This window comes from Macrotis lagotis, chromosome 1 (assembly GCF_037893015.1).
Source record: "Macrotis lagotis isolate mMagLag1 chromosome 1, bilby.v1.9.chrom.fasta, whole genome shotgun sequence".
Taxonomy (NCBI): Eukaryota; Metazoa; Chordata; class Mammalia; order Peramelemorphia; family Peramelidae; genus Macrotis; species Macrotis lagotis.
In genome coordinates this window covers 591,644-603,857 of record NC_133658.1, presented here as the reverse complement: position 1 = coordinate 603,857, position 12,214 = coordinate 591,644, and the positions used below count along the sequence as shown (strand labels likewise).

At 56.5% G+C, this 12,214-nt stretch overlaps 2 protein-coding genes across 4 annotated transcripts in view; one reads left to right on the top strand and one right to left on the bottom strand.

The window, feature by feature from the left end:
- The first annotated feature begins 2,179 nt into the window (after positions 1-2,179).
- Positions 2,180-12,175, top strand: MFSD2B (MFSD2 lysolipid transporter B, sphingolipid). 3 transcript variants are annotated; one of them, XR_012470178.1, is made up of 15 exons: positions 2,180-2,274; positions 4,012-4,137; positions 4,341-4,465; positions 4,595-4,718; positions 4,845-4,923; positions 5,242-5,387; positions 5,522-5,612; positions 5,714-5,832; positions 6,344-6,427; positions 6,637-6,717; positions 6,805-6,914; positions 8,427-8,570; positions 10,099-10,275; positions 10,768-11,376; positions 11,795-11,874. XR_012470178.1 is itself a non-coding variant. In XM_074194495.1 (15 exons), the coding sequence occupies exons 1-14, from the start codon at positions 2,230-2,232 to the stop codon at positions 10,814-10,816; spliced, it is 1,500 nt and encodes a 499-aa protein (XP_074050596.1). In that variant the 5' UTR covers positions 2,180-2,229; the 3' UTR covers positions 11,795-11,880. The 3 variants fall into 3 exon arrangements, 2 of the variants coding, with proteins under 2 accessions (XP_074050596.1, XP_074050589.1); XM_074194495.1 differs by having other exon boundaries at positions 10,768-10,816; positions 11,795-11,880; XM_074194488.1 differs by lacking the exon at positions 10,768-11,376 and having other exon boundaries at positions 11,795-12,175.
- The window catches only part of WDCP (WD repeat and coiled coil containing), a 36,864-nt gene continuing 32,419 nt past the window's right edge, over positions 7,770-12,214 (bottom strand). Inside the window, exon 4 of the mRNA XM_074194455.1 lies at positions 7,770-11,142. Coding sequence (XP_074050556.1) covers positions 11,117-11,142 — 26 coding nt within the window. The 3' untranslated portion in view covers positions 7,770-11,116. The remainder of the gene's footprint in view (positions 11,143-12,214) is intronic.

Sequence of the window (12,214 nt, the reverse complement as noted above, 5' to 3'; positions counted from 1 at the left end):
TGTGTGTGTTAGAGACAAGAGATGGAGAGGGAGAGTGAGAAAGACACAGAGAGGAGTATGAGTGTTCTGAAAACTATCCAGTTCAGCATTGGAACTAGAAAAAGGACCTGGGGGGGTGGGGATGAAAACCAGGGGAGAACCAACTGCTCCACAGACCAGGGAAACCCAGGCACAAACTGTTGGGATCCATATGTGTAGGGGAAGCGCATTTCAAAGAGCTCAAGGAAAGGCTAGGACATCTTGGCCTGTTGTTTCAGAGGACCAAGCCCAGGAGGGAGAAGAATGCAAAGGATGAAGTTTGAAAGACCCAACAGGGAAGGATAATTCTAGTGAAGAGGGGAACGGGTGATCTGTCCATAGGATAAATGCGGATATAGGGGGGACTCACCAACTACCTTAGCTTTTAAAAAGAAACGTACAGAAGGTCAAAGTGTGGTCAGGAAGTGACCATCAGGAGGCCAGGTCCTGTAAAAATAGCATCAGAAACAACTCAAAGTGAACTGATGCAAGGGTGGGAACAAGGGGAGACCAAAGGAAGCTGAGGACAAAAACAAAAAAAGAATTTTTTTTAACCAATGTTGAGAGAAAAGAGAGGCAGGAGGGAGGGCTGGGACCATTCTTTGAGGTGGATAGAACGATGACAACTAATTCTCTTGGGCTCTGGAAAAGAATGACCAAGGGAAAGCCAATGACCATGAAGCCAATTGGCTGGGGATCAATCCCCAGCCCCTGGCCCAAGGGAAGATTTCCTTCAGCACAGAAGAATGAGGCCAGGGCTGGCTTGTCTCCATTAGTGACTGTCATTGTGGAAAACAGGAGAATGTGGGAAGTTCTGGAAAAGGGCAACTGCCCCGTTCTTAAAGTGGGGATGAAAAAGTCTGGAGCTTGACTTTGATTCCACAGGAATTCCAGAGCCAGCCCCCAGACCCCTTGGCTGACCTGCGAGGAAGAGCGTCCAGGCATCATGAGCCTCGTGTACCGGGGAGGTTAAGAGTGGCTGGCCCAGTTGTCAGTCTCAAAGGTGATTTGAACTCAGGGTGGTTCCTATTGGACTGAGTGACCAGGGCTGTAGGCCTTCCAGATCAGATTGCTGAGCAGTGATCTGAGAGTTTTCTTGAGTTTCCCCAAAGGAGCTGAGAGGGCAGTGCCATGGGGCACCCAAGAGGAGCAGCCACTGAATCAGACGGTGTGATGTCCCCAGTATCTTTATCTTGAATCCTCCTCAGGCTCAGGCAGCAAGAATCAGGTCCTAAGAAAGAAATGCCTGCCCATCTGAACTGACTGAACCTTCCAGAAGCTCTCATGAGCCTGGTGGGGTCCCTGTCCCCTTGAAACAAGCTTCACCCATAGGATTTTCTCCAAAGCTCCAATGACCCCTGATGGGATCACCCTGACCTCTTCCTGAAGCCTCCCTTCAAAGGGGGGGGGGGTGTCTCAGCACCCTTTCCATCCTAGAACAACTTCCCCTCATTGGTCCTGGTTTCTGTCGTCTGGGGCCAAACAGAAGAGGGGAGGGGGTCATCCCATGCTTTCATGCTTTCCGACCACCCCCTCCCCTTCTTCCCTGCTGAGACTGCACCCTTCTCTCCCAGGTATGTGCATCTGGTAGGACAATAAAGATTTGTCCTTTGCAGCCCCCCCCCCATAACAGTCCTGTAAGGGGAACACAGGTGTAATTATCGTCTTTTTTACCTTGGGGGGAACTGAGGCTCAGGCAGGGTTGGATTCCATGACCAGCGTTCTAGTATCTACCCAAGGACAAGGTGCCACCCCATGACTGTCTCTTCTCCCCAAAATGAAGCTCCTGGAACTGAAGCCAGGACGGCAGATATGGGGCTGCCAGGGCTCTCAGCTTCCCCTGGACTCAGTTCTGCCCCTTCTCACCCCCTGCCTTGGGTTGCCACATCCCAAGGGGCCCTTGGGCTGACTTCGCAGTCCTCTATCAAATCCCACCCTGACCACCTTCCTCCGCCCCCCCACTCTCCCCACCCCCAGGGCCATGCCCAGCTCCGCATGCAATGCCAGTCCCTGCTGTCCAGACCAAGACCCGAACGCGCGTCGGGGAGAAGCCCGAGTCCAGGAGGAGGGGGAGATACAGACCTCCCGTGCCCCGCCCGCCCCGCCCCCTAAACCAGCCCCTCTCGCCCCGCCCTCCCCGCCTGCCTCCCGAAGAGGAGCCGGCGCTCCGGGTGGCAGAGCCGGGAGAGGCCCCCCGGGCGGCGCGACCCCATGGCATCTTCCTCGGCCCCGGAGAAGCCGGAGGAGTGCCCCCAGGTGAGGGCGGGCGGACCGGGACCCGAAGCCAGGGCCAGGGAGCTCCCCAGCACTGGGGGCTACGCCCCGACCGCGTCGGGACTCCCCAAGGGGAAAATTTGGGGTGACTCCAGGCTGCGGTCAGCCTTGGGGCCGACTCGCCTACCTCCCCTCCTCCTCCACCCTCCCCTCCTCATCCTCCCCCACCTCTCCTCCCCCTCCCCTCCTCATCCTTCCCCCCACCTCTCCTCCCCCTCCCCTCCTCCTCCCCCTCCCCTCCTCATCCTCCTCCCCACCCCCTCTGCCCTTCCCTCCCCCTCCAATACTGCGCCCCTCTTCAGCCCCCCAGGAGCCCCAGCCCCCGCTGGCCTGGGGGCCCTGGCCCTCCCACGGCTGGAGCCGACATGACTTGGCTTTCCGGGGCTCTGAGAAAGGCAAGGCTGGGAGCAAGAGATAAGCTTCCTATCTGGGGGGGCCGGGCTGGGGCCCCTACTGGATGGGTCACCACCGACCCTGCCTGGTATCTCCCTGCACCCCCACCCCACCCCCACATCTGTCCTGGAGAGCTTGGGGTAAGGGCCCAGGGAGGCAGCAGGTGCTAGGCTGCTGGATCCCCAGCTCGGTGGGTGGAAGTCCTCTCAGTCCTGGAGCCCCTGGGAGCCAAGTTGGGGCCTTCCTCTGGAGGCTCTTCCATTCAACTCAGTCTCTCCCATTTATTTAGCATTTATTAAATGCCTGCTGTGTGCCTGGCCAGAATGAAACAGCCCCTTACCCTCCGGGAGCTGACCGGCTCCAGACAAGGAGACAAAGATAAAGGCCGCCTGCCCCACAGGCCTTGGTCAGCCCAGGGCCCAGGCCTGGGCAGGGACTTCACTCTGCCCCTTGCTTCTGGCAGTGTCTCCAGAGACCCCCCCTCTGAAGGCAGGGATGAACAGAAGAGGGGACAGCCATGGGTCTGTCTCTGGCAGCAGACATGAAGCCGGACCCCAACCTGAGCCCCTGGTCCCCGGACTCCCACCAGGCCTCCTGGAGGTCTTTGCGGCTGGGCCAGCTCTCTGCCTCCATCTCTCTCGGGTTCACACATAGTAGTCATTCTTCCATCCTCCCCCAGCTTCCACTTCTCTCCCATCCTCTACCTCTACTCAGAGATCTCGGAGATGGCAGGAACCCCAGGAGCCTCTGGGACAGCCCCAATCTGTCCAAGAACTCTCTCCACCATCCCCCTAAGGGGCTGCCTCCCACCCCACAAGGCAGCCCCTTCTGGCCAACTCACTCTTGGCTACCCCTTCTTAACACCAGGCCCACACAGGCCCTTGAAATCTGCCCCACCCACCCTCAGCTCCTGGGTCTGCCCCACTCCCATCAGAGCAGGTTGATGGGGGGGGGGGGGTGAGCCTAGGTGCTGTCTCCCCAAATATTTTCCCCTCATGACGTCTGGAGCTACAGCCTCCAGGGACCTTGCTACCAGGTCTCCTCCTGAGGCCCTTCCTCAGGGCCACATGGCCCCCCTCCCTAGAACAGGGACTGTTGGACTTGCTGGTCTTTGTGACCCTGGACCCCAACAGGGCTTAGCAAACAGGTGGGCACAAACAAGGAACAGTGGGGCAACTCGACTCGCTTGCTGCCCTCCCCAGGTGGCTGCAGACCTCAGTTTCCCCCTCTGACCCTGATGCCCTCCAAAGTTTCTTCTAGCTCTGATCTGTGGTCCAGGGATGGGGGAAGGGGCCGAGGAGCCAGCTGACCTTTGTCTTTCCTCAGGGAAGTCATGCCGGGCGCCTCTCGGTGATCTCTAAGCTCTGTTACAGCATCGGTGGGGCCCCCAACCAAGCCGCCTCCAGTGCAGCAGCGTTCTACTTGCAGCTGTTCCTACTGGATGTGGCCAGGGTGAGCCCCCTCCCCTCCTTCCCTCTCCCCCCCACCCGCCTACAGCCCTCTAGCCCCCAAACACCCCCTTTCCTGGAAGGGCCAGCTCCTCCAGGGCCAGGGCCTGGGGTGGTCTTGGTCTGATGGGTCCCTATTGGGGGAGGGGTGTCTGACCACAGCCTCAGAGCCGCCGGCCTCCCACTTCCCTCCTTCTCTGGCCCCAGATCCCCGCAGCTCAAGCCTCTCTGGTCCTGTTTGTGGGTAAGCTCTGGGGGGCGGCCGCCGACCCTGCTGCTGGCTTTCTCATCAGCCGGAGCCCATGGACCAGCCTGGGCCGCCTGACTCCCTGGTGAGCCCCAGCGGGGAGGAGCAGCGGAGGGGGGACACTGCCGGTGGCCACGGCCTCTGTGGCCAGGGCCGCTCCAGAGAGGTCGGGAGGAGGGGTCCGAAGCTCACCCCTGGCCTCCCCCCACCCCAGGATCCTGGGCTGCTCACCTGTCCTGGCCCTGGTCTATTTTTTCCTCTGGTTCCTGCCTCCCACCACCCATCTCCGGGGGCTCTGGTACGCAGCCTTCTATGGCCTCTTCCAGGCTCTCTCCACGGTGAGTGCCTCCCCGGCAGCCCGGGGCCCGTCCACCACTAAACCTGGGCCTCTGCCCAAGCCGGAGGGTGGCCTCTCCAAAGGGAGGGTCGGGTGCTTAGGGTGCTGACGCCTCCCCTCCTTGCAGCTGCTCCAGGTGCCCTACTCGGCCCTCACCATGTTCCTCACTCAGGACCAACAGGAGCGAGATTCGGCCACTGCCTACCGTGAGCCAGGCGGTGCCCGGGTCCCCCAGGGAGCCGTGCAGGCAGGGCTGGGGAGGGGGGCCTGGGGAGTGTGAGTGAAAGCCTGGGAAGGAGGGGTCTTGGTCAGAAGGGCCTGGAATGCCATGGGAGCAGTGGGGGTGGGGTGGGGGTGATCCGGTCAGACCTGGGCTTTAGGACAGTCACCTTGGTGGCTGAACTGGAGGAGACACTGAGGCAGGCAGATCCCCCTTCCACAGCCAGGTCTCAGGGGATGAGGGTCTGCACCAGGATGGGGGCAGGAGGGGCCTCGTCAGTGACCCCGTCTGCACCCTCACCCAGGGATGACCATGGAGATGGCAGGGACGCTGCTAGGAGCCACAGTGCATGGCCTGATCGTGGCTGGTGCCCACAAGGCCCCCAGATGTCCAGGGGCCAACCTCACGGACCCACTTCTGCCTCTGGCCTCCAGCGTCTCTCCCCACACAGTAAGACTCAGCCTGCCAGTGACCCACTGGCCAAAACAAAGATCCCCCTCCCCGGGCCAGGGACCTTCTTGGGTGGGGGAGTGTGGAGGGGGCTGCAGAGCTTCTGGCTCTCTGTGACCCCCCTGACCCTACAGGGCCAACTCTACATGATCGCCGCCGGGGTCATCGCAGGAACCTACCCGCTGTGTAGCACCCTGCTCACCCTGGGGACCACGGAGAAACACGGTGACTGGGGCTGGGCTGGGATTCTGTTTGGGTGGGGGGCTCCCACTCCTCCCTCTGGGGCCAGGCCCAATTAACGTCCTGGGTCCGGGTGGGGCCACCAGATCCCTACATCCTGGAGCGGCCCATGGTCCCCTTCTTCCAGGGGCTCAGCCTTACCCTCAGGCATCAGCCCTTCCAGAAGCTCGTGGCCTCCTTCCTCTTCATCTCCGCCGCTGTCCAGGTAACTCTGGAGCCGGGGTGGGTGAACCCCGAGATAGAAGGAGGGGCCTTGATGCAGCTGAGGCTGGAGGGGTGGCTGTGAGGGCTGTCGAGGTACAGCGAGGGGGGGCGGGCAGAAAGGCAGACTCAGGCCGGGGGTTCCCTCGTCTCAGCATCTGGGCCTGGGGGAACAGCCGCCAGCAGGACACAGGTTCGAGGGACCCAGCCAACATGTGGGCAGCTGGGCTCGGCCCAGTGGTCCTCGATAACAGATGGCGAGCCTGGCAAAGGTGTCATCCAGCTCTGGGGAGAGCCCCAGCACGGACCCCCAGTCAGCACTATCCCGGGCCCCTTCCCCATGCCCTCCCCCCTAAGAATGGCATCCCCAGAAGACCAGGACCAGTGGCCCAGGAGAGGCTCATTCAGGCTACCCTGCCTTGGGGCTGGGGATTTCAGTGGCCCACCCCCCGGGGGGGGGGGGGGCTGGTCTCAAGTGCTCTCTAGAGAAGTCTCCCTGGTTCCTGCCCCTGCAGGTTCAGCAGAGTTACCTTGTCCTCTTCTGCACCCATGCTGCCCCCCTGCATGGCCACACACAGAGCCTGGTGCTGCTGGTGCTGGTGAGGGGGCTGGCACGGGGGGGGAGGGCATATCAGAGGTCATGGGGGGAGAAATGGACCTTCTAACATGAGTGCTTGGGGATCCCCCTACCCCAGAGCTGCTGGTGCTGGGGAGGAGGCCATTTGGAGGGAGGGCAGAGAACTGGACCATTCTGAGGGATAGAGCTTGGAGAGTCCTCCCCAGCATTGACAGCATGGTTCCCCCCAAGGTGGCAGCTGTTCTGAGCACCCCATTCTGGGAATGGTTCCTGCACAGAGTCGGGAAGAAGGCCACAGCCTATGGGATTGGGGTGCGTAAGTGCAGAGGGGCCCCGGCTGGGCAGACAGGGATGGGGGCGGGGAGTGGTCTCTGACAGGCTCCCTTCTCCCCTCCGCAGATGATGGTGCCCTCTGCGATCCTGCTGGCAGCCGCCCCCACCGTCCCCGTGGCCTACGGTGTGGGCTTGGTGTCTGGGGCCAGTATCTCTGTGGCCTCGCTCCTGCCCTGGTAGGTGACCAGGGGGTGGGTAGGGGTGCAACCTAGTAGAGTAGAAGGGTGGGTGCAGGCTCAGGAGCTGGGCAGGACCTGGACAGGCCAGAAGGAAGAGTCAAAGGCTAAATTCCCTCAGAGAGTGGACCTCGAAAGAGGCCGGAGCTCCCACGGAACAGGAAGGATCTACATGGATGTGTTGGGCAATTTGCACCAAAGAAAACCTTTTAAGATCAAAGTCCTTTTCGCTATTTGATTTTGTCTGGACTTGGCGGCTGGGGATGCTTGGAATCACATACAGTGATGTCATCCAGAGTCTTTGTTGACCACCTGCTACTCACCAGGGAGATGGGCTCCTGAAGGGCCTGGACAACAAGCACAAGGGTCAATAAACGGAAGACCTGGATGGCCACTTCCTTTTTTTTTTTTTTTGTAAGACAAACAGGGTTAAGTGGCTTGCCCAAGGCCACACAGCTAGGTAATAATGAAGTGTCTGAGACGAGACTTGAATCCAGGTACTTCTGACTCTAGGGCTGGTGCTTCATCCACTATGGCCACTCCCTTCTGACACAACTAGCTGTGGGTCTCTGGACAAGACCTCCCTGAGATTCCCTTGTCTCATCTGTACAAGGGGAATCAAAAGTAATACCAATGTCAGGGCAGCTAGGTGGCACAGTGGATAGAGCACCGGCCCTGGAGTCAGGAGGACTTGAGTTCAAATCCAGCCTCAGACACTTCATAATGACCTAGCTGTGTGGCCTTGGGCAAGCCACTTAACCCCACTGCCTTGCAAAAATCAAAAAAAAAAAAAAAAAAAAGAAAAAAATTAATGCAAAGTATCATATAAATGTAGTTTATAGTAACTATAAATTTGATAAAGACCTAAAAGTAAAAAAAAAAAAATGAAGCTATTCAGTGTACAGACTAGTAGAGACAGGGCCAACTGGGCAACACAGGAGGCCTCGAATGGCAGATGGCACCACTAGGCTTGGCTCCTGGGACCAGGGGGAGCCAAATGAAACCTCTTGAGGGATGGGGGGAGCAGACTGCTCTGTGCACTGTGGGTAGGGAAGGGTGGCACCAGAGTCCAGGGGAGAGGGGCAAGCAGCAGGCCCTGGGAATGGAGAGAAGAGCCACTGCTGAAGTGCCACATCCCATGCCATGCCCAGAATGCCAAGCCTTTTACAATCAGCATTTCATTTGATCCTCACAACCACCCTGGAAAGTAGATCCTATTATTATTCCCATTTTACAGATGGGAAAGCTGAGGCAGGCAGAGATGCCAAGATTTGTCCAGGGTCACATGGCTAGTAAGGTTTAAGGCCAGATTTGAAATCAGTTCTTCCTAACTCCAGCAGGCCCTGTGTCTACCGAGCTTCCTAGCTACCTCAGGACAGTGTGGAGGACAGAGAGGCAGGGATGGGAAGATGGGCAGGTGTGAATATTCGCCCATGAGCTTGGGTAAGGGGATGAAGGCCTGGCCTGACCCTCATGCCCCTCATGGACAGGTCTGGGGGGCTTTGTTCCCAGGTCCATGCTGCCTGACACTGTGGATGACTTCAGGCTCCGGAAATCTTCTCTGAATAGCCTGGAAACAATCTTTTATTCCTCCTATGTCTTCTTCACCAAACTGACAGGGGCCGGAGCTCTGGGCATTTCCACCCTGAGCTTGGAGTGAGTGACTGAAGCTTGGGTCCACATCCAGCCTAGCTCCTGGCAGGAGCTGGTGGGGCTAGAGGATCCAAGGGGACCGCCTCCCCATCTTTGGGGCTACTCCCCCTGGGAATGTTCAAGGTCATCCCTGGTGGGTCCTGCCTACTTACTCCATTTGTCTATGACCATGACCGTTCAGCCGGCCTAGAGCTAAGTGACTTACTCAGGATCACCAAACCAGGGAGACTGATCCCTTGTTGTCCTTGCCAAAGGGGAAGTAGACACTCTTTTTCTCTGGGCTTCCCCTCAAGAGATGCCCCTCTCCTCCCTTTGACCCTCCTCAGGGAGGTGACCTGGCCTGGTCTGGCCACTCAGATTCTTCCAGTGGGTCCTTCCACCTCCCTTTCCCCTTAGGAAAACTCCTAAAATTGAGCTGCAAAGAAGGTGTTGAACCCCTATTTGGGGTGACTGCAGGGGGTTCAGGTTGGTCCCCATAGTTTAGACAATTCTTTCTGGTGTTTCCAAGGAACTCTCTACTCCAACTTTCTTCTTGTGGAGCCAGACCCCACTTCAGGGTCCCTTGTTCCCTGCCCTCACTTCCAACTTCTGGGCATCAATTTATACAATTCACCTTGGCTGCTGAGCTCCCTTAGGGGTCCACATCAGTCTCTCTAGACAAACTACCCCCCCCCAACTGGAATTCTTTCAAAGCCTTAACTATGTCCTTCTTGAGTGTCTCCTGTTCCCCAGGGGCTGACTTCCCCAAAAGAATCTGAACCCTGAGATATTTTTTCTGAGTCCTTTGAAAACAGCTCTCCCACTTCTATGGCACCTCTTGGGCTGTTCCCAGATTTTTCTCCACTTTAGCAAGAATTATGGGACAAAGTGCTTGTTACCCAAGGTTTCCAGCATTTCCAGTTACAATTAGGTCCTGAATGAAGGATGAAATTCTTAGCTAAATCAAGGTGTTACTAGCTGCTCCTCCTTTGGCAAAGGCTAGGAGAGAGGAGAGAGAGGAGAGAGGAGAAAGACAGAAAGGAATGGATGAGAAGAGAGAAGAAAGGAGGAAGAGGAAGGGGAGATAGGAGGAAGAGAAAGGGAAGGAAAGAGAGGAGGAAGAGGGGAAGGAAGGGGAAAGAACAGGAAGACACAATGAAGGAGAGGGAGAGATGGAGACAGACAGAAGGAGAAAGGAGGAAGAGAAGACAGGAGAGAGGAGGAAGAGAAAGAGGCGGGGGAAAAGAGGAGAGAGGAGAGAAAGAGAGAGGGAGGGAGGGAGGAGAAGGAGAAGGAGGGGAAAAGGGAGAGGACGGGGGGAGAGGGAGGAAGAGGAGGAAGAAGGGAAAAGAGGAGAGAGGAGGGGGAGGAATGTCTGTAGAACCAGACCCACATTCCCGCCAGAAGGGTGAACCCCCCAAATCTCAGTAGGATACCTGTGAGTTCACTTTGCCTTCTGTAGCTAGGACCCCGGGTTCATTTGTTTAGGGCCTGAGTGTTGTGTTTGGGTTCGGATCCTCGAGGGCCTGGGCTTTACGGGGTTTTGTCTCAGGTTTGCAGGCTACAAGTCTGGTGCCTGCAAGCAGTCTGACAAAGTAGTCGTCATGCTCAAAGTCTTAATTGGAGCTGTCCCCACCAGCATGGTGCTGATCGGTCTGGGCATTCTGTCCGTTTATCCCATCACCGAGCAGAGACGCCAGGAGATTGCCCACCAGCTGGATAAGCTGAGGTGGGTACCACAAACCCAGATCTGTCACTAGGGAGGTGATGCTAATGTCCCCAGCCAGCCTCTCTGTCTCCTCCAGAGGCATCTGGGCCCATGGGCCAGATAGGAATCAGGACAGTTGGAGCTGGCAATAGGAGATCTTGATTTTTTTGAGCTAACACCTTTAATAGGTCTGTTTGGCTGAGGCCATCAGTGATTAAGGGTAGGTTAGAATGCAATAAGGCAAAGAATGGCCTCTTTTCTTTAGTCAGAAAAAAGAAAAAGAAAAAAAATCTGGGAGGGGAAGACTCTTAGGGGTTTCTGGCCTAAACAGAAACAACTGCAATTCACATTCACTGAATGAATCAGGAACCAAACAATGACCAAGTGGAGCACGACCTGGGACTGTATTGTTGGCCAGTCAAGGAGAACTAGAGTGATTGGGGTTTAAGGCATGGTCCTTAAAAAAGAAATCTTTTTTTTCCTTTCTCCTTTCCCTTCCTTCTGTCCATCCAGGGTGTCATATTCTTACCTGCAGGTGCTCTTCCGAAAAGAATATTTATAGGTGAGATTTCTTGAAGACCCTGCTTTAAGCCTAAATCCCTCTGGCTTGCCTTGATGGCCAACAGTGGTGATGTTTGTCCTTTGTTTTCAAAGACCATAACATCAGGGAGGGCAGTGCCTCAATCAAACTTAGACCTAGAAAAGATCTTAGCTTAAAAAGACCAAGGTCTTCCACTGCATCCAGGGCCATCTCCAGTCTTCCTAATTCCTATCTGGCCACGATGACTCCAGAGGAGAAAGTGAGGCTGGGGACTTAGCACAGCTTCCCCCTCCAATCCAATCCTCGTCGCTTGTCATGGTGTCACCTCCTGATGTTATGGTCTTCTTCTAGAACAAGGACAAACAACAATAGTTAATCCATGGGAATGGATGAGATCACCCAGTGATATGAGCACAGAGCCCTGGGGGACACTTCTAGTTAGAGGCATGATCTGGAGGAGGAGAACCAGGAGAGCCGATGTTCTGATCACCCAGAGAAAAGAGAGCGTTTGGGAGGAGAGAATGGCCAACAGTGTCCATGGCTTCTGAGAGGTCAAGGAGCACAGGGATGGAGGAAAAGCTGTAGGTTTGATAACTAAGAGGTCACTGGGAACTTTGGGGAGAAGAGTGTCAGAAGTTAATTGTAAGGGGGTGACAACAAAGAAAGTGGAGGCCTCAATTGTAGATGACCTTTTAGTCATGACAGGGGGAAGAGTTGGAGGATGAAAATGTCCCGTGAGGGTGTTTTCAGGATTCAGGAGACCTGGACATATACCTGAGCAGCAGCAAAGGAGACAACAGTTATGGAAAGACTGAAAATGAGAGAGGAGGCGTAGTGGAAGTGGCATTGGGCTCTAAGTGACAGGCAGGAGCTAGCAAGGGAGCTTGGTAAAGGCTTGGGTAAAGGGCGCCATCGTTTCCTCTGGATTTTGGGGTGGTGAAGGGCAGTGGCAGCCTCTTCTCAGAGGGGCCTCTCTCATGCTTGCCTCTCTTCTCACAGGAACGAGGAGCCAGTGTCCAATGACTCCAGTCCCAGAGGAATCCAGGGCGGAGCGCCAGCTCTGACCACAGGTTCCTGAGTCTCACCCAGCAAAGGCCTCAGTGACTCCCAGCCAGGCATTTGAAATGAGAAGGAAAGCCAGGCCCATGCTCATGCTAGAAGATGCTGCCTGCCAGCTTATGGCCAGATCCCACGTGGCCAGGTACCCAGAGACAGTGCTGCATCCCCTTGGCAGAGCCTGAAGGATATTATCTCTGAAAGGGCACGTTTGATCTCCCAAACCCTCCCACAAACCTTGTCTTCCTGTTGCTCTGAAGGCAATCCCAATTCCCCATTTCCCCAGACACAACCTAGGAGCCCCCTGGATTCTTCATGAACTCTCTCCAATCCTGTTGCCACATCCAATATGGCACCAAGGTC